This window comes from Ovis canadensis, chromosome 1 (genome assembly GCF_042477335.2).
Source record: "Ovis canadensis isolate MfBH-ARS-UI-01 breed Bighorn chromosome 1, ARS-UI_OviCan_v2, whole genome shotgun sequence".
Lineage (NCBI taxonomy): Eukaryota > Metazoa > Chordata > Mammalia > Artiodactyla > Bovidae > Ovis > Ovis canadensis.
In genome coordinates, this window is record NC_091245.1 from 11,000,492 (window position 1) to 11,027,052 (window position 26,561).

The 26,561-nt window shown below is 34.5% G+C and overlaps 1 protein-coding gene across 8 annotated transcripts in view; it reads left to right on the top strand.

Moving 5' to 3' along the window:
- Positions 1-26,561, top strand: part of ZMYM4 (zinc finger MYM-type containing 4) — a 169,037-nt gene that overhangs the window by 84,468 nt on the left and 58,008 nt on the right. For 3 of the 8 annotated variants that reach the window (XR_011256232.1, XM_069586190.1, XM_069586199.1), the window contains exons 3-9: positions 8,941-9,465; positions 11,134-11,195; positions 11,547-11,717; positions 18,543-18,627; positions 18,864-19,119; positions 23,189-23,363; positions 23,476-23,688. Coding sequence is in view for 6 of the 8 variants with exons in the window: in XM_069586190.1 (XP_069442291.1) it covers positions 8,941-9,465; positions 11,134-11,195; positions 11,547-11,717; positions 18,543-18,627; positions 18,864-19,119; positions 23,189-23,363; positions 23,476-23,688 (1,487 nt within the window). In the remaining 2 variants the exon portion in view is untranslated. Of the gene's footprint in view, positions 1-8,940; positions 9,466-9,612; positions 9,795-11,133; positions 11,196-11,546; positions 11,718-18,542; positions 18,628-18,863; positions 19,120-23,188; positions 23,364-23,475; positions 23,689-26,561 lie in introns of those variants that run through there. The other 5 variants (XR_011256238.1, XM_069586207.1, XM_069586232.1 and 2 more) reach the window with 3 other exon arrangements.

Consider the following 26,561-nt stretch of genomic DNA (forward strand, 5'->3'; position numbering starts at 1 on the left):
TCCAAAGTCTTACTGATCATCAGTGATAGGTCAATGTGCTTTTTTTTATACATACCAAGTAAAAATAAATGTTTTAAGCGTGTATGTTTCATTTTTAATTCCTGACTTTATTGGACTTTTAACTGGTAAACTATATTCCTGATCTTATAGTTTAAAGGGGCTTTTATTAGTTTGTTGTTGCTGTTCATTTGGTGAGTCATATCCAGCTGTTTGGAACCCATTGACTGCAGCATGCCAGGCTTCCCTGTCCTTCACTATCTCCTAGAGTCTGCTTATTAAGTTGGTGATGCCATCCAGTCATCTCCTCTTCTATCATCCCCTTCTCCTCCTGTGCCTAATCTTTCTCAGCATCAGGGTCTTTTCCAATGAGTTGGCTCTTCACGTCAGTTGGCCACAGTATTGGAGCTTTAGCATCAGTCCTTCCAGTGAATATTCAGGATTGACTTCCTTTAGGATTGACTGGTTTGATCTCCTTGCTGTCCAAGGACTCTCAAGAGGCTTGTCCACACTGCAGTTTGAATGCCTCAGTTCTTCAGTGCTGAGCCTTCTTTATGATTCAACTCTCACATCTGTTTATGACTACTAGAAAAACTATAACTTTGACTATATGGACTGTTGTTGGCAAAGTGATGTCTCTGCTTTTTAATATGCTGTCTCAATTTGTCATAGCTTTAGTTGCAAGGAGCAACCATGTTTTAATTTTGTGGCTGTAGTCACCATCTGCAGTGATTTTGGAGCCCAAGAAAATAAAGTCTGTTGCTCCTTCCACGTTTTCCCCATCTTATTTGCCATGAAGTGATGGGACTAGATGCCATAATCTTAGTTTTTTGTATTTTGAATTTTAAGCCAGCTTTTTCACTCTCCTCTTTCATCCTCATCAAGAGGTTCTTTAGTTCCTCTTCACCTTCTGCTATTAGAATGGTATCATCTGCACATATGAGGTTGTTGATATTTCTCCCGGCAGTCTTGATTCCAGCTTGGGCTTCATCCAGCCATACATTTTGCGTGCTATACTCTGCATATAAGTTAAATAAGCAGGGTGACAATATACAACCTAGACGTACTCCTTTCCCCATTTTGAACCCGTCTGTTGTTCCATGTCCAGTTCTTACTGTTGCTTCTTGACCTGTATACAGGTTTTGCAGGAGGCAGGCAAGGTGGTCTGGTATGTCCATCTCTTTAAGAATTTTTCGCAGTTTGTTCTGATTCACACAGTCAGAGGCTTTAGCATAATCAATTAAGCAGATTTTTTTTTGAAATTCCCTTTTTTTATGATCCAGTGGATGTTGGCAGTTTGATCTCTGATTCCTCTGCATTTTCTCAGTCCAGTTTATACATTTGGAAGTTCTCAGTTCACGTACTTTTGAAGCCTAGCTTGAAGAATTTTGAGCATTATATTGCTAGCATGTGAAATGAATGCAATTGTACACTAGATTGAACATTCTTTGGCATTGCCTTTCTTTGGGATTGGGATGAAAAGAAACTTTTTCCAGTCCTGTGGCCACTGCTGAGTTTTCCAAATTTGCTGGCATATTGAATACAGCACTTTCACAGCATCATCTTCTAAGATGTGAAGTAGCTCAACTTGAATTCCATCACCTTCACTAGCTTTGTTCATAGTAATGCTTCTTAAGGCCCAGTTGACTTCACATTCCAGGATGTCTGGCTGTAGGTGAGTGATTATACCATCGTGGTTATCCAGGTTATTAAAACTTTTTTTGTATAGTTCTTCTGTGTATTCTTGCCACCTCTCCTTTTTTTTTAAGTTATTAAATTTATTTGTTTTTAGTTGAAGGATAATTGCTTTACAATATTGTGGTGGTTTCTCCTAGACATGCCGTGGTTTGAAGTCATATAGCAAATTCCCATTGGCTATCTGTTTACATATGGTAGTTTATATGTTTCCATGTTATTCCCTCCATCCATCCCATCCTCTCATTCCTCTCCCTCCCGCTGTGTGCATGAAGCTGTTCTCTATGTCTGTGTCTCCACTGCTACCCTTCAGATAGGTTCATCAGGACCGTCTTTCTAGATCTGTATGTATGCATTCATACACAATATTTGATTTTGTCTTTCTGACTGACTGCTCCTTGTTTAATAGGCTCTAGGTTCATCTACCTCATTAGAACTGACTCAGATGCATTTCTTTTTATGTTGCCACCTCTTAATCTCTTCTGCTTCTCTTAGGTCCTTGCTGTTTCTGTGCCCACTTGGAGATGGTTTTGTCACCACCTCGTGTATAGTGTTTCATACCTTCGTCCGTAGTTCTTCAGGCACTCTGTCTACCAGATCCAATCCCTTGAATCTATTTGTCTCCTCTATTGTATAATCATAAGATTGTATTTTGTTGTAAACAAAAATCATTTCCTAGAACTATTTCAGGGTCAAGGCAAAATGCTAATTTAAAAGTTTAAAAGGAACCAAGATTACCTTGCTTTTATGCTTGCTGTTATTTATTTTTGCATTTTGTTGAGTTTGTGTTTTTTCTTTCGATCCTTTGTTTATTAAGAGAGAAAAACAGTGTCAAAGTTATTGGAGAACCATAACTTCTAAGGTTGAAATTACAATTGACAGTATTTTATTTCTGAAAGTTATCATTTATTGAAATAAAAATATATGAAATTAATTGAGTAATATATTAGAAATGAGTAATAGCCCTTTCATAATGTTCATTTTTGTAGCTTCCTTTAATGGATTCTTTAGTTGGTGGTTGTACCTTAAAGTAAAATGATTCTTGTGTATGGTATAGAAATACCAATATGCCACTAAATCGAAAGCAAAAAGGACGACAAGGCATAAAAGCTCATTTGACCTCATGAAATTTATTTTCATATTCAAACACAAATATTGTACTTAAGTGCTTTATATAACTTCATTCTTCTTTCTGAAAATCTTAACAGCCTACCTGCATTTAACCAGTATGCTCATTTTATTTTTTCACAAAGGAAATTTATGTACTGATCACATCCCTGTTGCACAGATTTTCCCTCTTACTAGTTTTTCCCTTTTTTGAAAAAATGTTTGTTTATTTGGCTGCACTGGGTCTTCCCAGGTGGCACTAGTGGTAAAGAACTTGCCTGCCAGTGCAGGAGATGTAAGAAACTTGAGTTTGATCCTTGGGTTGGGAAGATCCCCTGGAGGAGGGCGTGGCATCTCACTCCAGTAGTCATGCCTGGAGAATCCTGTGGGTAGCGGAGCCTAGTGGGCTATAGCCCGTAGGGTTGCAAAGAGTCGGACACGACTGAAGTGACTTAGCATGCACGCGTCTTGCTTGCGGCTCTCAGGATCTTCAGTCTCTGTTGCATCACACAGGATCTTTAGTTGCAGTATGTGAGGATCTAGTTCCCTGATCAGGGATCGAACCTAGGCCTCCTGCACTGAGAGCACTGAGTCTTAGCCACTGGACCACCAGGGAGGTCTCCTCCCTCTGTTGTTTTTTTTTTTTTTAATAATTTTTTTCTTATTGGAATATAGTTGTTTTACAGTGTTAATTTCTGTTATACAGCAGAGTGAGTCAGTTACATATACACAGATAGCCACTCTTTTTTAGATTCTGTTCCCACTGTTATTCCCTCTTTATTGAATCATTCCTAGGAGTATGCTATAAGCTGTGACAGTCTTCATCTTAAAAAACAAGACTCCCCCCTCCAAAAAACTACCCAAAACAAAGAAAGCAAAAATACAGAGTCAGAAGAACTTTTCAGTCTCTATTTTAGTCCAGTTTCTGCTCATTTTCTTTAATTTAGAGCAAAACTCCTCTGTAGAGTTGTGTGTACTTAAAGTTCTCTCCTCTGAGTCTCTTTATGGGATCACCCCACTCCAGCTTTTGTGTATGCATTTTCCACTGATAAAGCTCCTGTCAAGTAAGAAGTTTGTTTCAGCTTTGCCAATATTAATAATCAGTCTTCAGCCTTCATTTTTCTGTGTTAGCTCAGTAGCATTCATTAAGGTTGGCCACTTCTTTCTAATTGAAATATTTTCTTCACTTTGCTTCTATAATATCACCCCCCTAATTTTCCTCCTGCCTCATTGGTTGTTCCATTTTACTCTCTTTCCCTGATTCCTTCCTTCCTACCAGATTTCTAAAAGTTGAATGAAGTATCTCAGGACTCTAAGCTCTCTTCCATCAGTAGTAAGTTCAATCACTAGGTTATCTTAACTAGTCTCATGAACTTGAAGTACCATCATTTCATCTATGACTCCCAAATTTATATATCATTTTTTGACAAGAGTTTCTTCTTTACCTCGTTAATATGTCCAGTTGCCTTCTTGATATCTCCATTTGCAAGTTTCGTAAGGTTTTCAAAATTAACAGGTCCAAACCAAACTATTCATGCCACCCCTCTCAGTCTCTTCCTCCTTTAGTGTTTATGTCTCACGACATGGCACCCTTTTCTGCTATTTTTGACTCCTTTCATATACAGCTTCTCGTATACCACGAAATGCCTTTACTTTCAAATTATATCTAAATCTGAGTACTGTTCCTCACATCCACCATTCTATCCTGGTCTGAGCCACCAGTTTTTCCTTGGATTACTGCAATAGCCTCCTACATGATATCCTTGCTTCCCTTCTTCACGCCCTGTAACATTTAACAGCTTTAAAGTAGTCTTGCTACTTTACATCCTGTTCCTTGTAAAACGTAAATCATATTATTTCCTTTTTGGGATCTTTTTTATATGGTTTGGAAATTCCTAATATATCTGTCCTCCTGCATTTTCTCTTTCATAACTTTTAAGAACTCTTCCTTACACTTATTCACTTCTAGCCATATACCATTTTTTCCCTCAAACATACCGATCCAGTTCAGTGTCTAAAAATTAGGTAGGAATCTTTTGTGAGAAATTTGCTTTCAAGTGTTTCATTATCCACTTGTATCCCCAAATACAATTTAGTGTTGCATTTTTTCTGTAGATGTAGGCTCTGAGAAACAGAACCTATTTCTTTTATTTGGGCCACAAGGATGAGTACAATTCTGTTCTGTTTAATTCTGTATGCTAATATAACTAACATAATTTAATCTCATATACTTTTGTTCAGCCTGTAGATTTATTGCGTGATAACTATCAAAATTGCAATTCAGATTAGATAACTTAATAGCAAATGCCACCTCTGAAAATCTTGGGTGCATTCTCAAATTAAAATAAATTTTGTTTTTTCAATAGATAATAGATGTGCTTCAAAACTCAACATAAAAAAGGATATGCTTTGAAAGTTAGTGTTTCTGTTTCATAGCCACCTGATTCTGGTGTCACAGAAAATCAGTGGAAGGTATATTTAACGTATACACAAACATACACATAAATTATAAAACATATAGCAGTGATAGCCTAATATATATATGTTTATTCTTTCTCAGTTTAGGTATTTTTACTAATTGACTCTGAGAACTCTTATAAAGCTGCCTCATTCTTTTTACCAACTATATAATATTCTGTTATAGGTATGTACTATAGTTAATTGAGCCTCATTGTTGAACAGATAGACAGTTTCCAGTCTTTGCTGTTTATTCATGTTCTTTTTCATAGATCTTTTGAGAAATGTCTATAGGATAAATTCTTAGAAATTGAATTACTGGATCAGAGGTATGTGTAAAGTCTCATAACTATTGCCTGGTTACTTTTTTTTTTTTTTTTTTTTTACTGATTGTGCCATCTTATACTTTGCCTAATAGGGATTATAATAGGAATTCCCTACTACAGGGATTGGCAAACTTTTTTTTCTCTTAAGGGCCACATAGTAAATACTTTAGGCCTTACAGCTCACATATGGTCTATGCCACACTCTTCTTTGTGTATTTTTTGGCCTCGGGCCATAGTTTGACAGCTTTGGCCAATAGCATAGCTGCCAGGCTGTTATCAAAACCTTAACTGCATTATTAACTTGTATTTCGTTAATGACCAAAATTCAACCTTAGTGTTTCCTTTCCTATGAAATGTTCATTTAGATCCTTTGCTTTCATAAATGTATTTGTTTTTGGTATCTTTCCTGAACTAAGAGTCCGATATTCATCCATTAGGGAAAGGATCTGTTGTGATGTAAAGTGCAGTAAAATGTTTTTGACAGCTTTGTCTTTGATCTTTTGGTTTGCCTTATGTTTCCTTCTCGTTAGGAATTTTTTATAATTACATTTGGTCTTTTATTCTTTTACTCAGTCAGTCTTTTATTCTAGGTTTTGTGTCATTCTTAGAAAGGCTTTTCCCTAAAAATAATTCTTCCATTTTTTTAAAATATTGGTGTTTTATTTTTTTATGTCTCGAAGGTAAATACATCTGGACACTATTTTGGTGTGAGTTAGAGATCCAGTTCTTTTCAGGTGGTTCCCCTTTCCTCCCAATATCATATCCTGAATTTAAACATAAAGATTTTGGAAGTCTCTTGGCAATATTACTTTTTAGATGATTTCTTATATACTATAGTACTTAGATTAAAATGTTGATCACAAGAATGCATATTCTTTCATTCATTAAACAGTTACTGATTATATACCATGTGGTCAGATAGTAAGGATAAACTTCTGTGGAGAAGGCTGTAACCGTGACCTTTGGTTGCCTTATGATCTGGTAAATTTATCTCACTATGTGTGTGTTTTAACACCCTGCTTCTTTATATTTTCTCCCTATTCTGTTACTGGGAAAATTTTCAAATAAAACAGTCTAAAGAATAAGAATAGTATAGTGAATATCTGTGATGTACATACTTTCTCTTCCCTCCATGCTTTTCTCTGTGTGTTATACTATGTGAAAGTAAGTTGCGGAAATTCCTATGAGTTTACCATCTGTATTTAAAATCAGTTAGTTACATGAAAATGGTGATTTTCTAATTTTATTATTTTCTCTGTTTCTCTAGTTGTCTGAAGAGAGGGAATCATAGCTATCTTTTTCATCATCATATCCTTTAGAACCTAGCAGAGTAGTTACCATGAAGCGATTTCCTAATAAATAGGTGCTGAATGAATGAATGAGTACTTTAGGCCAAGGGATATTTTTGAAGGATTTCAAGTGAAGATAGAATGTGGAATGGTTAATGGTTTCAAAAGATAATTCTGATATCTTTATGAAGGGGGCAACTTGAAGAAAGCTTTCATTTGGACCCTATATTATATAGTTAGGACTTGATTAGAAGTAATCCAACTCAAATCAGTTTGAACAAAAAGAGAAATTTATCCTGGATCATGGAACTCAGGGAATGATTTGAAGATCCAGCCACATGAAATAAAAGCAAAGCTGTTGGTGCCACTAATATTTTCAGTTTTTGCTTCACTCTTGTGTTTTCACCAGTTCTAGTTTGTTTGCTCATGGACCAATTAAATATGGTTTGAGGGCAGGATTTGTAAGAATATGGTTGCCTGCTAGATATCCTGTGGATTGAGTTATAGTGCACTGTCAATAGGAAGAGATGTGAAGTGTTGGAATGGTAACCAAAGAAGGAGATGGATTTGAAAGAGATATTAATACAGTTAACAGAATTTGTCCCAAGAGAAAGGAAAATTGGAGTGAGTCTTTTTTTAAAATCTTGATCAGTCTGCTGATTTGGCATTGCTATTAATTAAGTGACAGAAATAAAGTACAAGAAAGTATTCTTGGAATGGGAACATGATGAATTTGATTTTAGAGGTGTTAAGTTGAAGGTTCTTAGGGGTCCGATAGAAGCTAGTTGAATATAGACATCTGAAGTTTGGAGGAAAGTTCTAAGCTAAAACATTTGGGAAGTCATCAGCAAAAGTCAAGGCTATGATGGTGAATAAAATGGTCTGAGTATATAAAATTAGAAGAGAATTGGAATATTGAAAACATAAAGTAGGAAGAGAAGAATGGAATAAATTAATAGAATAGTAAGTGAAGTGAGTGAAGTCTCTCAGTCGTGTCCAACTCTTTGCGACCCCGTGGACTGTAGCCTACCAGGCTCCTCTGTCCATGGGATTTTCCAGACAATAGTGCTGGAGTGGATTGCCATTTCCTTCTCCATAGAATAGTAAGGAAAATAGAAAATAGTGCATGTCAAAGAAACCAAAGTATTTTATCTGGGAGGGATATGACACATAAAGATTGAAAGAATAATTGAATTTGGCATGCGGAAATCATTAATCTTAATGAGAGAGGTTCCAGTGTGAAATTGGGAACCAGACTGCAATAAGTTCAAAGGGTTAATGACTGGGAGATGAAGTAGAAACAAACCAATGTAAACTTTCCCCCTAGCAGTTTGTGAAAGAAAGGTGAATTAGGGCAGGAAAAAGAAATACAGGACTGAGTTTTCTTGTTTGTTTTATTTTGGAATGGGAGAGACTTGAGCATGTAGTTCAAACAGTAAACAATTTTTAATATTTATTCTGGCTTGGATAAATTTTATTTTTATGTTTTAATATTCACCACTGTAAACAGTAACTGCTGTGTTCATTAGGGGTTAGTGTAGGGAAATTAGGACTCTGAGGTCAGAGAACTGGGTTCTAATCTCAGCTCCTCAGAATAGTCTCTATGATAACTATAATTATCACTTTCATATTCCCTTCTGTGTGTCAGTCTCTGTGTTAGTAGGCCCTTTATACATACTATCATTAAACCTCACCACAAATTAATCTGCAAGGTGAGTATTATACTGTTTTATAGATAAGGAAGCCTTAGAGTTTCTTCTCAGGATCACATAGATTTTCAGTAATTATGCTATGATTCCAACACACAGATGTCTCATTCTGAAGTTGGTACTCTTTCTATATTGCGTTGACTTTCTTTCTAACTTAAAATAGTTTCTCAAGTTTTATGTCCCTGTTTCCTTATCTGTCAGATAGGGATATCTGTCACACCTATTGAACATTGCAGTATTATTATCTATATTTTGTTTGAAAAGAAAAAATATATATAATTTGTTAAATGCCAGACAGACCTTATAAATATGGTCATCTTTAGCACTATCATTTGTCTAAACAGTATTTTACTTTTTAAGGTGGTGGTATCATGGATACAGAAATGTCTGAAGATATAGACCACAACTTAACTCCTACCCTTGACAGCATGTCTTATGGAATGCCGAATCAAACAGGATCTGAAAATTCATTGCTGGATGAAGATGATTATTTTTTGAACTCTGGGGATCTTGCAGGAATTCCAGTCGTTGGTAGTGACAATGAGGATGAACAGGATTTTAGTTCAAAGGACAATCTTGTTTCTTCAATTCATACTGATGATAGCTTGGAAGTAGAGAGAAGAGTCACACAGCATGAATCAGACAATGAAAATGAAATACAGATTCAAAATAAATTAAAAAAAGACTTTCCTAAACAATTTGATCAGGTTTCTGTCTTTAAATCAATACGGAAAGATTTTAGTCTAGTAAGAGAAAACAGCAAAGAGACATTTTCTGGAAAGGAGAAAAATAGAGACCTAACTTATCATGAACGTGAAAAACGGTTGGATAAACCCCATAAAGAGTTGGATTCAAGGTTGAAAAGCAGTTTTTTTGATAAAGCAGGTAATAATTGTTGGAATAGAGCCATAAAACACAAATAACAACATACTGATAATAATACAGCTTTTATTACTTCTGATACTAAGCAAAGTGTGAACAGTGAAATTCATTGTAAGCTTGTCATTTTTCTTTTATCCTTGTTCTTTGCAGAGTGACTGAATTTCTCCCAGTAACTATTGGTAATGGTATAAATGGTTGAAAAATAGCTCTAAACCTCATTTCTCCCTCCCCTGGTTGCAATGTTTTGATGAGAAGGCAAGATACTCGAATCACCTGTTCATTTTCTTTGGTTGAACATTGGAACCTGAAGTTGGATTTAACTTCTTTGTGCTGTAAGCACTAATTCAAACTGCTGTCCCACCAATTAGTCCAATTTAGGGAGGGTTTTCCTTTTTGATGTCATTTCTATTTTATGTTTTAAAAGTTTCTTAAGACTCCTCTTGAGCCTCTTTGCCCAGCATACCCTATACTTTAGCTTCAGTTCCATTCTTGAATATATACATTTTCTTATTTCTATGCCTTTCTTTTCTCTTGCTGTTCCATTTGCTTGCATGTCATTTTCTCTCTTGTATATGTGCCTGTAAAAGTGCTTCTTATCTGACAATACCTAACTCATAAACCTCTTCTACCCTGTGGTCATCCCTAATCTCGCTGCATCAAGAATGTTTGTTTCCGCATCTATATTTCCATAGCATTTTGTTTATGCCTCATTTGTTTATAGTAATTATCACACAGTATCATAGCTGTTTGTTTTGCCTTTACTTGTTAGTGTGAGAGTTTATTGAGGGCCGGACTGTATCTTACTCATTTTTGTGTTCTTGGGGCCTAACCTGGTGTAGTGAAAATAGTAAAATTTCAATAAATATTCAATAGGTGTGAAAGAAAGCAAGGTTGAATATACTACTCCTTGTGTTACAGTGCTAGGAAAACTATGATAGAACAAATCAGTATCATTATAAAGAACAATTAGTTTAAGTAGCCATTATGTACAAGGGTATACTGTATTTTTCAGTATATATTATTTAATGTATTTTCAGTATGCCTAGAAGGAATAAATTATATGGGTACTTATCTTCAGGGAACATAATGTCTAATAGCAGAACAGACAAGTCAAGTAGTTGAAGTGTTAATGACCAGTTGAATAGCATAAAATTTAATTTATAATTGAAGACAATGGTAGAAGAGTTTTTAATAAAGCAGTACAATAATATTCTTTGAAATAACTGAAACTGTGTTTTAGGTATTCTTAGAAGAGAAATTATTTTTAACTTAGTAGACAAGGGAAGGTTTTCTAGAGGAGAGGTGATTTTTGAACTGAGCTGAATCTGGAAGACTGTGTAAAGATTAGGATAGTGGGGACTTGGAATGATATAAGCAGAGATGGGGAAGAACAAACTTAAGTAATTTTTAGAACATGGTGAATAAAGTAACCACTTTATTTAGGTTTGAGCAAGGAAATAGTGTGAGGTGAGGCTGAAAGCTAGGTGGGGCCAGATTGTTTATTTTGAGTGAAACTACCTTGTGGGTATTTTTTGGTACCCTTTTCACTCTAATGAGCATCTTTGTTGGAAAGAGAGGTGATTATCAAGTAGTAGCTTTGTAGGTCCTCTTTGTAAGATTTGTTATTCATATACATATGTTTGTTTTGTTTTGTTTTTTTTCTTTCAATAGCTAATCAAGTTGAAGAAACATTACATACCCATTTACCACAAACCCCAGAAACAAACTTTAGGGTAAGTTTTCAGTGTGTATGTAGATTGCTGTAACTGTGGCAAGTGTCAACGTTTTCTTTATGTGATTTTCTAAACTGTAACTGTATGTATTAGGTAGAGCACTGGTTTTTTAACATTTCCTTTATTATTTGGATAAGGACATCTTTGGAGATGTGCTAAGAAGTCTTTGCTCTTAGATTCTTTATTTGTATTTGATATTTGGACATAGATCACATTTACTTATAAGCATAGGGACTCTTATGAACATCCATAGAGTTCTTCATTTCCAATGAGCTTTTCTTTGGGTGTTAAACCTGAAGAGGAATAATTTAAAAATCTGAATATTTATTAATCCTTTATATTGTGTTTTAGGATTCCAGCTATCCATTTGCCAATAAAGAATCCATTGGTTCGGAACTGGGAAATTCCTTTGCATCAAATATTAGAATTAAAGAAGAACCTTTGGATGATGAGTATGACAAAGCAATGGCACCACAGCAGGGACTACTAGACAGAATTAAAGATGAACCTGACAATGCTCAAGTAAACATTTCACCTTTTTTCCCCCTTTTTTTTGGTTCCACACATGAATTATTCATTCAAGAAAGGAAGTTCTTGATTAAGAAGTGTTTTGTGGATGGGGTGAGAGGAGACTCTTAATGAAGGTTGAGGAAATTGAATTATCTTAAGAATAATAGTAAGGAATCAACCAGAGTTACAGGAAACTTTTTCCAAGTAGTAATTAAGGCTTCTAATTCACTTTGTTCCTTAATAATGCTGTTCTGTGATTTTTAACAGTTTCAGTGAAGGATTAGGGAAAGTGAGTCTTCAAGGATTTGAGATTTATAATAGCAGACATGGCTGAAGTTTATGGAGGTTTATGAGTTTATGGTGTGATTGTTTATTTAAGGTAGTAATAAGCCTTTTACAGTTATTGCTAATGAAGTATGTAAAGATTTAAGTGTTTTTCAGGAAGGATTAATGGCCAGGTTATCTTTGGAAGAGTTAATTGATTGAGGAACCAGTTCTGTAGATCAGTGGGTTGAAGATAAAGGGGACTTTGATGGGTGATACAGGATTCCAATTTTGAGGTGTGTGAGTAAAAAGGGTAGGGATAGAGCTCTGTTATTTTAAGGTTGTTCTGGAGATGAAAGTTGGAGAGCTCCTGTAACTGTGAATCTTGAAGTCAGTGAAGTTATCCATGCAGTTAATGACATAGCAGTGGTTGGAACAGAATAAAGACAGTGTAATCATTTAAGAATTTAGAAAAGGACCAGGGGATGAATATGCAATAGCAGCAATTGTTTGAGGATGTTCTGTATTTTATACAGATGGTGTGAGTGCAGAAGCTGAGAAGTAAAGATAGCATGAATTAGCTGTTTTTTTGAGATGACATTTGATCTGGAGAAAGCTTACCTTTCCCTTTCTTTTATATTAGGGTGGTTGAGAATGTGAGACTGTGTGGAAGAGATTTTTTTCACTCAGATGTCTCTAAGCAGGGTTTCTCAGCACTGTTGACAGTTTGAGCCAGATAGGTCTTTGTAGTGAGGGGCAATACATCCTAGGCATTATAGGATATTTCGTAGCATCCTTGACCTCTACCTGCTAGTTGCCAGTAGCACCATGTCCTCAGACATTGCCAAATGTCCCCTGGGGGACAAAATCCTCTGGTATTGAGAACCACTGTTTTAGAGTAGGAAAAGGCAAGCGATATAAGTGATTTATGTGAGTCAGACTGATGCCTCAATTAAACAGGAATTCCATGGTGCCCAGTGGAAGGTAACTGTATAGGGTAGTGATGATAAAGCTGTAGAGTTGGATGGGTATGAGTGTGGTAGCTACAAAGAAGGTGGTAGAAGTTAGATTGAAAGAATGGTAGTAGAAGCAGGCAAAATAGAGATATCTGAATTAGAGATAAAGAAATGTCCTGACACCTAGGGGAGATCCATATGGCAGTGTATATTTCAGAAGACTACAGTTATGTCTGTACAGAGCAGATCTCCATCCTTTTCATGCCCCAATCTGGACACGAGAAATCCATAAGGAATCGCAGTGCTGTCAGGGTACCAGAGATATCAGTTTCTCCCTGTACATGACCCAGTGACACTCCTTGAGATGAAAGACAGTTATAGGAAAGACTACATACATTAAGGGAAGGGGGCATCAGGAAGGGTTATTTGTATTACTGTTTTGAAAACAATCAGATATTCCAGTGACTAGAGAACATCAATAGGATGGAACTGTCAGGACCCAGAAATACCTACATTTTTATCAACTATTCAGAGTTTAATAATGTGTTATAAAATACCAAATAGGAAGTTTCATCATGATTTTGGGGAAGAACTTCCGTAAGAGCTCACCACTTGATTGACTGGACTCGAGAACCAAGCAGGAATGTAAGTCCAAGGCATAAGGTCTAGAAGCGTTCTTTATGCTGATCCCAAAATAAGGAAGTTCCAACGCGTGAGTGGGTAAAGCTAGGTTTTCTCTGAGAAGTCCTCTCTGTTTTCAGCTACACCAATCCTTTGGGATCAGACCTTCATCATTCTTCTAGAAATTCCTCAGGGGACCTCATGTTAAACTATGGATACCGGATTCTTTATTTCCCTTTCCCTTCCTTACCCTTCTCTCCCTTTCTTTCCTACTTCCTCTCCCCACTCCTGTTTCCTCTCCCCTTCTCTTGCTTCCTTCTTCATTGTTCTGTTCTTTTAGGTATTTCTCCTCAGTGACCATTGGAAATCTATATTCATTTTTCAGTACTACCTAATGCTTTATCACTCTTCATTTCCAAAAATAGGTTGGAAGAAGGAGTTCCAATGAATTATTCTGAAACAGTACTATTAACCTAATGCTCATAAAATACTGATAGATTTAACAGCTGTGGTCAGTCTTTACTTTTGACCATCAGTTACTTGTAATAACTTTTCTCTTGACTTAATAAGATCATAGCTTTAGCTTCTGACACCTTGTAAAAATCTCCCTTGGCTTTTCTCTTTGCTTAACGTGTAGCTTTGTTTCAACTTGCTTCCTTATTCTCCACTTTACACAATTCATTTTAGTCTTAGTATTTTTACTTTCCCATATAACTCACTAAGATATGGAAATGTGTTTATATATGTTTATCCACTTCTTCCCAATTGCTCTTGATTATTCTTCAGTTACAGTTTTCTGGGTTTGCCAGTTGTCATACTTCTTCCTTTGTTACTGGCATGGCATCGTTTGTCCTCCTGGTTGCATTTCTTCATTCAAATCCTATTGCATGTTACTATATTTTCTATATAATATTTACAGTTACAGATACTTTTATATGTACTACATTGTTTCATCTTCCAGAATAAAAAGGCCAGAGTAGATGATATTAAGTCCATTTATAGATAAGAGAACTGAGGTTTGTAGAGGTTAATGTTATTCAAAGCCATATGGCCAGGAAGGAGCCAATCAGGGGCCTTCATCAAGACCTTATTATTAGTCTACCAGACTTTGTTCTATAAATAAAAGTTGTTTCTCATTTTTTCTTTTCCCCTTTTCTATAGATTCTAAAAACTGGAATTCAGTAAATATTACTTTTAAATAATGATTTTTTTCTTTCTGCTCATAATAAAAGGAGAGCTAATCTATAATCTCATTGAAATAAATGGATTAGAATGGGAAAGCAAATCAGTTAATTGTGATAATAGTGACTCATAGTTGTGGAAAGTAGGACGCAATAATGTTGTAGCTTGTTTTTTAGCTATGTCAAGTTAACTTGGTTATGGAATCTGGGTTTTTCATTTCTGAAACACTGTCTTGTAATACTGATATATACTTTATGGTAAACAAAGGGAAAGTAAAGATACTAGTAAAGGATTTTTTTGGTTTTGACATCTGTTTTTCTGCTTCTGAGAGCTTTTGGGTCATAAGATTTTCACTTCTCAAGTTATTAGTCTTTGATTTCTTATTAAATATTTGTGAAATTAGTCATTGTTGGGAGGATGCTAACATAAAGCATTGTGGGGGGTACAAGCAGAGTACTTAAGATATATATGTATTTTACTATGTTACATAAGTAATATGTACTTGAGGCTTAAGGAATATATCAGAAGTTTTAAATAACTGTCATAGACTGAGAAAGAGAGCTGATTGGAGACCATTAAAGTATACCCATGAATAGTGATTTTTTTCTTTCTGGAATTTTCTGAGATTAGAAAAGATTTTTATTTGTAATATGCCTTAATATACTATATAATGTAGGAATGTTAGAATGAGTCAGTATTAGAAAATCTCTTAATGTATAACTTTATCAACAGGTCACATAAGACTAGATAGATAGATAGATGTCAAAAAAAATTTCAATGTAATTCACTATACATTTCTTAAAATAGATACTCTCTTGATCAGGTAAGGAAATACCTACTTCTGATCAATAACAGTCATTGAATTTAAAAGTAAAATGAATGGAAACCTTCTGTTAATAATTACAAAAATGAACACAATTTATAAATGTCAGCATTATTATTTAACTCTTGCTGGATTTTCGACCCAATGCATGTTAAAGAAATTAGGAGAAATAATGGAAAAGGGGAGACAAAATTATCATCATTTGCTGGTAAGGATCTTTATTAGAAAGTTAATAGAATTCATGAAAGTTTAGTTGAGTAGCTAGTTGAATTTTAGCTATGTAAAGCAGAGCAGTATTTCTATAACTCAGTTTCCCCACCTAGATAATACAGTGAAAAGATACGCTATTTCCTACAGCAAAGTGCCTAAAAAGTGTTGTATCATACAAAACAACTTGAATGAAAGGATAGACTTTCTTTAAAAAAGGAAAGAAATTAGTTATTCCCAAAGTAAAATATAGTTCTGATACAATTCTGATGAAATATCAATGGTTTCTTATGTTTTGAAGAAGAATAAATAGGCATGCACACACACATTATATTATATGTATATTCTAGTAATTAGAGATATGGCAGACTATTAAATGATTAAGCATCTCACAGTTATTTTCATTAGGATAGTGTGAAATCGTAAGAGTAGTAGCCTGATAATGATGCAGAATAGATTGCCACCAAAGAGGTATTTTTAGAGGAATTTGATATATTAATTGTAAGTGAAAGGAATTCACCAGCTATTCAGAGAAAGAGAAAGAAAAATGTTCATTATATATCAAAATAAATAAATCCTGGATGGGTTAAAATAGGAGTTGGCAAATTATCTTTCCAGCAGCAGGCTAAATCCCGCCTGTCCTCTCTGTTTCTGTTTTGTTTTTCTGTACACTCTTTTTGTAAATAAAGCTTTATTGGTTATTGCCACAGTCATTCATTTATATATTATCTATGGGTGCTTTTGCTCTACCAGGGCAGAGTTGAGTAGTTGTGATAGCATGGCTTGAAAAGTCAGAAATACTTCATATCTGGCCTTTTGCAGATAAAGTTTTGCTGACCTCTGGATTAAAGGACTCTATAAAAACAATGAGAGCATTTTCTTAGCATTTTATCATGGAAGTAGAACTTTGTAAGAAATAGAAGTGAAGTGAAGTGAAGTCGCTCAGTCGTGTCCGACTCTTTGCGACCCCATGGACTGTAGCCTACCGGGCTTCTTCGTCTGTGGGATTTTCCAGGCAAGAATACTGGAGTGGGTTGCTATTTCCTTCTTCAGGGGAACTTCTGACCCAGGGATCGAACCCGGGTTTCCCGCATTGTAGGCAGACGCTTTACTGTCTGAGCCCCAGGAGAAGCCCTTTGTAAGAAACAGAAGGAATCGCTAAAGCTAAAACCATCGATTTTTTGGCATAAACATCGGAACTTCAGTATGTAAAATTTTAACTGAAAGAACATATTGAGGAAATATTGATAACAGATGCTATAGGAGGTTAATATTATTACCTTATAGTGCTTTTTTGTAAATGGATACTGAAAAAATTGGAAATTATAGCAAGAATGGGAAAAGACTAAGTGGCTTTTTTCACAAATTGCTAGAATAAATGTAGTTAAATTTTTAAAAAGGAATCTGTCATTGTGCACCAAGAACCTTTACTATATACTTATCTACCTAGTAATTCCACTTTTAAGGTTATTTCCTTAGGCGATAATCCTAAATATGAATGTATTAGCATTCACAAAGATGTACATCATGGCATTAATGATTAAAGCAAATGTGTGGAAACAAATGGACCAGCACTCGGTTGTGGTTTTGTAATTTCAGTGCCATACAGGACTATCATCAAATTGGAGACTGAGACCAAGGGAAGAATTAGTAATGGTATCCTGTCTTTGCTTATTTAAAGTTTTGATATTTTATCATGGAGTTTTGCATTAAAAAAAAGTGTGACTGAGCATTGGTGCCTTAATTTATACCTGAGGCAAGGGCCTCACCTCACTCCAGTCTCATCCTTCTGTAATCTGTTATGTCTATTAAATAATATATATCAGTATTTCTTGAATTTGAGTAATGTATAGACACCTGTTGCCACAAAAAAGGGAGTATGTTGGAGTTGCCTGAGAATTCCAAGAATACGACATCTTTTGGGGTTTTGCAAGTTTCAGTGTGGTAAATAGTGAATTAAAAAATCAAAAGTTAAATCTATTACTTAGAGGTTTTATAATGCAATAATATAATTGTAAAAGCTAACAATAGTACTATAAACTTGTAGTATAACTCAGTTATATGTGATTATTCGTGACTGAAAATAAGCTTAATTCAATAAAAAATTACTCAAAAACTCAAATTTAATTTTTTTTTAGAATTTTCATACTGCTTAGAGTACCTTTATATAGATCTCATGGATTCTTGGAATCTGCCTTTAGAAACACTGATACTTAGCCACTAGAAGTTATTTTGGAGTAAAATGTGGTAATATGCAAAATTCAATTGATTCAAGTGACAAAAAAAAATCACTTTATAAAAATGGTATATTCAGTATAATTACAGCTGTATTAAGAAACACATACCGGAGGGGAAAAGACTGGAAAGAAATATACCAAAAGAATAACAGTGGTTGGTTGGTTGGGAGTAATGGAAATATTGTAAGAATTTTTTTCTGATTTCTATTTGTCTAAATTTTGTATAGTAAGTGTGTATTACTTTTATAAGTATAAATACATAAAATACTATAGTAAATTGAGAATTAAACAGTAGTTTGTGAATATCTAGTAGTGCTGTAGGCTGATTAGATAGCTACTTTGATTTTTTACCTCTTAAACTCTCAGCATGTATAAACCTGTTATACCCTCATTGTAATTTCAGTTTGCTTGCTGCTATTTCTTACTAATGTAGTAAACATTTTCCAACCTTGTATAGCCTTAGTAAAATGTCTTGAGTGTTTCGATTTCTTTAGATACAGTGTATTCATTTTTAATTTACATATTTATTTATTTTTCTTTTTAAAAGGAGTATAGTCATGGCCAACAGCAAAAAACTCAAGAGGGGGAACTGAAAATTAGCGCTGTGTTTTCAGTCAGTGGCAGTCCTCTTGGTAAGAAACAACTGAATGAATGAATCACGTTTGTTTATTCTGACCAGTGTGAGAGAGAGGAAGTGCCTACTTATATTAGTAAATTAGGCAGTTCTCTCTGTCTGTTTAGAATGGCTTTAACTGTGTATTGCATAATTAGTGTTGGATTTCAAAACTAGTTCTAGAAGAGAAAGAAAGGATGCCTACTTAAAATTCATGGTAAAAAGTAAAACTTTTTTTCAATTTTTTTTTTAAAGCTCCACAGTTGACTACTGGCTTTCAGCCTTCACTGGCGTCATCTGGCATGAATAAAATGCTTCCTTCAGTTCCAGCCACAGCTGTTCGAGTTTCCTGTTCTGGTTGTAAAAAAATCCTCCAGAAGGGGCAAACTGCTTATCAGAGGAAAGGGTCTACTCAGCTGTTCTGCTCTACATTGTGCCTCACTGGATATACAGTTCCACCTGCCCGCCCACCGCCTCCTCCCACTAAGAAAACTTGCTCAAGTTGCTCAAAGTATAGCAGAATTCTAAATTATCTTGTTTCCTTTCTTTCAAGATGCTTTGTTCTAATTTGTGCATTGTTTAATTTTCTACTTTTCTGTGTTTTTTGAGAAATATCACACATTGTTTACTACAAACTTGTTGCTGTTGCTTTCAGTCTTACAGGATGTGAGATGCTCAGCTTTCTTTTAACTTTAGTTATGTGGATTTTATATAATAAGAGATACTTTTGAAACATATTTTAGCATCCCTGTTAGTTGAGATGCTTTATAAAACAAAACTGCATAACTTAGAGTAATATGTGACTGAGGTATTTTATAACTGTAGGCAATAGACACTTAAATCCAACAAATATATAATGCTTGTGTATATTTCTTATTTACATAGTTGGAATTCATTTAATACTTTTCATATTAACTTTAATTAGATTCCAGTATATTTATTTTTATCTTCTCAGTATCTCTGAAGTATCTCAAAGGTTACATTTCAGTGTTTAATAACAAAAAATTATGACCTTAGGATCATTTGAGGAATATGAACTAATTTTGCAGGGTGGTCATTAGACACTGTTTAAATAAGTCAGAAGAAGATGAATAATGCTCTTGTTCTGAAACAATTTGGCTTCTGTTATTAAGCTACTAAAACTATGATTTATTTGTATCGGTACTTAGATCAATACAAGGATGTTGCCCTTTTCTGACTAGAAAGGGAAAAAGATGCTCCCTCTTCTAGTTCAGTTGGAAAAGGCATATAGAGAGAAACTTCTAAAATAAATTTAAGTATGGTTAGATGTTCCAGAAGTTATATTTGCATTCCTTTATGTTTCAAATTAAATTTAGTAAAAGTAGACTTTATTTATACTGTTTGAATTATGAAATATGCTTTAAAAAATGAATACTTACAGACCACATATCTAATTACTGTATTTTAGTAAATTCATAATCTTTCTAAGGTTAATCAACCGGAGAATTAGACTTTTTATAAGGCTTTTTTCAGTTTCCCATTTTGCCATGAAAAAATTTCATGTGACTTCCTCTTATGTTTCTTTATTTAGTTCTTGAGCAATCAGCACTTTCTAAAATTTCAGTGATTTCTCCTTTCATAATAATAGTCATAGATATTTATCGCAATGATTTATCAGTGAATTTCAAAATGACCATTCATAGAATTTTAAAATGTGTGCCCTCTTTTTGTGTTTTTTAATTCTTATCCATACATGTTGTTCTTCTCATCTAAACTCACTGTATCTCTTTGACCTCTGGTATTGACCTCCCATTATCTGGAGATGGTTATTTTTACCTGCATGTCATCCCTTAGTTTTATTTGATCTTATGTTGTTTAAATATTTTTAAGATTACATTTTCTTCTTTTGTAACGTTTGGTCTTACCCAAACAGAAATTTCAGCCTGTCATTCTTTGGCTTTAAACTGTTCTACTTCTTCCTTCACTTAACTCTGTTACCTTTTAAAAAATCCTTTGCTCTTCCCTTTGCCCCTTTCTGGTCTTTTTTCAGGTACTCATTGCCTGCTTATCACCTCAGGTTTTCTTTTTCATTTTCTGTCTTCATTTCCCCCTTTCTCTTACTACAGAGTACCTTTTTCACTCAATCTCAATCCAGCCATTTTTATTAGTTTTGTTTTCCTTTGTATTCTGTTTCATTTCGTTTTTTGAACTGCTCTTTCATCTCCGTTTCATCACTTTTCCTTTCTCTTTTTTTCTCTCTTGATTACATAGTCATTACAGCAGTTTGGAATAGTCTGGTTTATCTGATTATAAAATTATTGATATTAATTGTGCCTTAACTATAAGGAAATTAGAGTCAAAGAAGTTAAATGATTTACTCAGTGTCACATTTAAACAGCTTGTTTTGGCACATTCATTTTCCCCCCTTATAGTCCATTTAGTCAAATAGGTTTAATTTGTAATTCAGTCCCTATAAGAAGGATTTTTACTTTAATTTGAATAGGTGGAGATAGAAAAGATTTCCTTTCTGGTAAGCTTACTGCTGTTTTTATGTTGTTGTTCAGTCACTAAGTCAGGTCCGACTCTGTGACCCCGTAAACTGCAGCTTGCCAGGCTTCCCTGTCCTTCACTATCTCCCAGAGTTTGCTCAGATTCATGTCCTTTGAGTTGAAGATGCTGTCTCACCATCTCATTTTCTGCTGCCCACTTCTCCTTTTGCCTTCAGTCTTTCCCAGCATCAGGGTCTTTTCCAGTGAGCGCTTCACATTAGGTGGCCAGTAGACTGGTAGAAATAATAGCAGCAGCACTTAGGTTGAAAGAAGCTACATCACTGGAGTAACAGTTTTATTTTTTAGTCTTTTATTAACCAAATCTCTTAGCATCTTGAATTTAACCTAAAGTCTGAATATATTTTGGCTAATCATTTAATCTTTAGATTTCATTAGTAATAAGGATGTAACAATTTCACATCCTACACTTTTATTTTTTTGACATTTACTTCATGTTTTAATTATATAGAGAAACAAACATTACTAGAGTAAGGTGAAATTTTAATCCAACAAATAGGCAGATATGAAAAACATTTTTCACATTCTCCCACATATCCTGTCTTCATTTTTGCCTGTCTTTGCTTTTGTCATCAAATCCAACATTTAAAAGAGATAATTTGGATAAGAATACTTGTGTTAATTAATACCCATAGATCAGTTTTCTAGATATAATGGCACACAAAGAAGTAACTGTTTCAGGATTGTCTGTACCATTTCTGAATTTTTGCTATCTGAAATGATGTTGCTCATTCTCATTCTGACATAAGATGTAATCTGTAACAATAAAATGTAATGCAGCTGGATGTTAAACATACTGAGAGCTGGGAGAAATAGCTGCTTTTATGCTTCTATTGCCTTGATCCGTGCTGTTCCCCAATGCTTATCTCCTTAGCCTTCTAGAAAACAACCTATTTAAGGTTCAGATAAAATATCATAATTTTCATGTCACATCTTGTCTAATATTTCAGTAGTACATTTTATGTATATAGATATATTCGTCAAAATTATTATACTATTTTAAGAATATTTCTGTTACAGTGTTAAATATATCATTTATGTGCTTGTCTCAGTATACAAGCTCCTTGAGTGCTTGTACCATTACTTGGCCTAGGGTTGGGCTAGTCCCTGACTCAATATAACTGCTCATTAAATACCCTTATAAATGAAATATAATAAATTAAAACGTAATTAAAAATAGCTATAAAAGGTTAGAAAATGCAGATAATAGAGCGGTGTTAAGCTCTAAGTATTGAAGATGAGGTGTCGTGTTACGAATTACAGTATTGTGATGAATCCCACTGTGTTTACTGCTTTCCTTTATTGAAGCAGGGATATTTGTAATCTTTTCTAAAAAGTACTATATTAGTATAATCTGTTCAAAATGTAAGAATGAATATAACAGTTTATTTATTATTATGTGAGTGTATACTCATGGGACAGAGACATTGTTTAAAGAACTACTGGTTTTGAAAATGGTTTGCACTTAATCTCATAAACTTCTATGCAGTAAGACTGATTTGGGAGTGGGATAAAGGGTGGAATGGTAGGGAGTCTTAATTATCACAGTTTTAATCTTCATTGTCTTTTACTAATGCATGCAGGTTGAATTACTTAGATATGAAAATGTTCAATATAATCTTGATAGAATATGCTCTGTGTAGTTTCAAATATATTCTTAATTTTGAAAGATAGTGACTTCAAATTTTTCAAATGTAATGTTATTTGAAGAGTATTTTGAACATACAGGAGACCTGAATAAAGAAAATGAGAATCTCCTATAATTCTTCCTCTTAGAGATAGTAAATGATAACTATTTATCTTAAAACATAGTATACTGATCCTCACAACAGTTCTATGAACTAAGCCATGTATTCGTTTCATTTTATACAACAGAGCTTGAGGATCAAAGAGATTTATCAGTTTATTCAAGAAAATCCAGGTTTCAGGTTTAAACTTCAGTGCCCTTTCCCTATACTTTTAATTGCCCTTGTTTCACTTGATATTTCTAGTTGACAAAAAGGAAAAAAATGAATTATGTGTGGCTTATTTTATCTTTGTTGTCATTTTTAGAGACATTTTAAATCCAAAGGATGTGATCAGTGCCCAGTTTGAAAATACCACCACTAGTAAAGATTTTTGTAGTCAGTCGTGTTTGTCAACATATGAACTGAAAAGAAAACCTGTTGTTACCATAAATACAAATAGCATTTCAACTAAATGCAGCATGTGTCAGAAGAATGCTGTTGTAAGTTATCTTTTTTACTTTACTGGGGGAAAGAGTCTGGTATTTGTGCTTGAACGACAGCTTTTGGTGATCTTTGCCTGTTGTTTCTAAGTTGTTACGTTATAATTTCTAGATTCGACATGAAGTTAATTACCAGAATGTGGTACATAAACTTTGCAGTGATGCCTGCTTCTCTAAGTTTCGCTCTGCTAACAATCTCACCATGAACTGTTGTGAAAACTGTGGGGGTTACTGCTACAGTGGCTCTGGACAGTGCCACCTGCTTCAGATAGAGGGCCAGTCTAAGAAGTTCTGTAGTTCAGCATGTGTCACTGCATATAAGCAGGTATGTGACCAAACTTCAGAAGGATCTATTTTGGTAGAAATTACTTACAAAAACGTGACAAAAGTATTAAGTTCTAATTATTAGCTTAGTTAGTATTTTTGCATCTAAACAGTATTTGTGAAATGCTTCTATGTTAAACACTCTTGTTACGGAGCTTTGTAAGTACTAGTTGTACCCCAGTGTCCATGGGGGATTGCTTCCAGGAACCCTGAGGAAACCAGAATCTGAGAATGCGTAAGTCCCTTGTATAAATTGGTATAGTAATTGTATATAATCTACATACATTCTCCTGCATACTTTAAATCATCTCCAGATTATTTATAATATCTAATACATTGTAAATGCCATGTAAATAGTTGCTGACATGAAGCAATTTCTTTTGCTTTTTGAAACTTTCTGGAATTATTTTCGTTAAATGTTTTTGAACAGTATTTTGAAAATGGCAGAAAAGCACGAAGAAGAAAATAAAATGCATCTCCCGGAAATCCCCAGTCTCATCATTTTGGTTTATGCATTCTAATCTTTGCATCTGCTAATCCCAAACTCCCAATCCATCCCTCTCCTGCCCTCCTCCTGTCTTGGCAACCATCAGTTTATTTTCTATGTCCCTCCCTCATTCTGTTTCTGGTTGATAGATAGGTTTGTTTGTGTCCCATTCTAAATTCCACATATAAATGATACCATATGGTATTTGTCTTTTTCTTTCTGGCTTGCTTCACCTAGTATGAGAATCTCTAGTTGCATCCGTGTTGCTGCAAATGGCATTATTTTATTCTGCTTTATGGCTGAGTAGTACTCCATTGTGCACAGACATGTAGGTTGTTTCCATGTCTTGACTATTGTGGATAGTGCTGCTGTGGACAGTAGGGATGCATGTATCTTTTTGAATTATCCTTTTGTTTGGATGTATGGACAGGGGTGGGATTGCTGTATCACATGGTAATTCTGTTTCTGCTTTTCTGAGGAACCGCCGTACAGTTTTCCACAGTGCTACACCAAGTTATATTCTCACCGGCCGTGTGGAAGTGTTCCCTTTTTTTTTACAGTCTCCCCAGCATTTGTTATTTATAGACTTTTTAATGATGGCAGTTCTGACTGGTGTGAGGTATAGTTTTGATTTGTATTCCTCTGACAATTAGCAGTGTTGGCAGTTTTATTTACACTTTATATTTTGTTGATAAGTTTTGATTTAAAATTCCACTTTAAAATTGATAAGAAAGATAGTAAGAACTTTTTACATTTTTAGTTTTATAATACTTTCCTGTCTCACTGCATTTACTGATCATTCTTTTTCATAGAATAGTAAATTTTTATATAGTTTATGAAAACTGGTGAATTTAATAATGTTGATGGAGAAATTTCTTTTAAATTGTTCTTCAAACTTTTCAATGATCTTGAAATTTTAAACATCCTAGTGTTTCCATTTATTTCTTGTTAATGTGCAAGCATGTTTAAAGGACTTAGTGTTAGTTCCTATTTAATCCTTCCTTAGAAACACTTCGTTTTTGTTCTCACATGGGAAAAAAAATCCAGCATCTTTGCTTTATCTTTGTCCAAAAGACGGTTTTCCTGATACTGTGTCAAGTTCTAAAAGTTACTTCTGTTCAGTCTACTGGAAGATGGTAGTATGGTCCACAAGAGGAGAAATACTTTGAAATGCCTTAAGTTTATTTCTTTCAATTTAGCTGATACCTATTAAACATTTCACTTATTAGTGTGTACTTTAGAGAAAGGATGTGGATTTAGAAGTAAATAGATTTTGATTTGATTTCCAGACTTTCTGTTCAAATAGAATTTTATATTGGGGAAAGTAGTTAAACTCCCTGACTGCGTTTTCTTTTCTATAAATGAATATGTACTACCAATGTCACTGGGATGTTTTCAGGGTTATGTGAAGTAAGAATGAGAAAGCACCTAGTATACAGCCTGAAATGTTGAAGATGGTCATTTCTGCTACCTTTCTTTTCTTCTGTATACTTGTTAAATTTATTTAACAAGCATTAGATGTGGTTCCTGTTTTGAGGTGCTATATGTTCCTTGGGGAGATATACGTATAACTGTGTATAGATGCTATGTAAGTATTAAGGGATTCAGAAGGGCACAGCAGAAGCAAGGTCAGTTCTGCTTGGTAGTTTCAGAGATAACTCTTGACCTAATTCTTACAAATGAAGTTTGTATTTGTAGCCCTGATGGAGGAAGAAAGGAGAATGGGGTTGGAGATGCTGAAGACATTCCAGAATGCAAGAATGTGCTCACCTGAACATGTATTTATTTTAATAGCGAGTCTTACATAGGAATCTTAAAATCTTTTAATTGGTGCTAGATATACTGTATAAGTTATCCTGAATGTATGACATGTTAATAGTATCTAGCATTATTTACTACTGATTCACAGAGTGGGAACTTAAGATAACAGATTCTTTCATTGTCTATATTGGACACTTGGGATAAGTTTCCTCTCACTTTATTGCTGAGAGTGTGCTTTGCTGTTATTATCATTATTAATTTATTTTTTGGCTGTGCCATGTGGCATGTGGGATCTTAGCTCCCTGACCAGGGATCAAACCCATGGCCCCTGCAGTGGAAATGTGGAGTCTTAACCATTGAACTGCCAGAGAATTCCCTGTGCTTTGTTATTGTTAGTGGTAGTCTATTTGAAAATGAATTTTTCTGGTAAGTTTATTGATTTCCTTGGATTCACATGTCATTGCTATATGCAGCACCTTTGGTGGGGAAGTTCTTCCAATGTTTTGAAGAGAGTAAGAGCATGAATTCTGTTGTGTAATTTTTGAAATAGTGGGGGGGATTTGTTTGGTTGGAGTTTTGTATGGTATATTCTTATAGCTAATTTACTTTATACATAATATTGAATA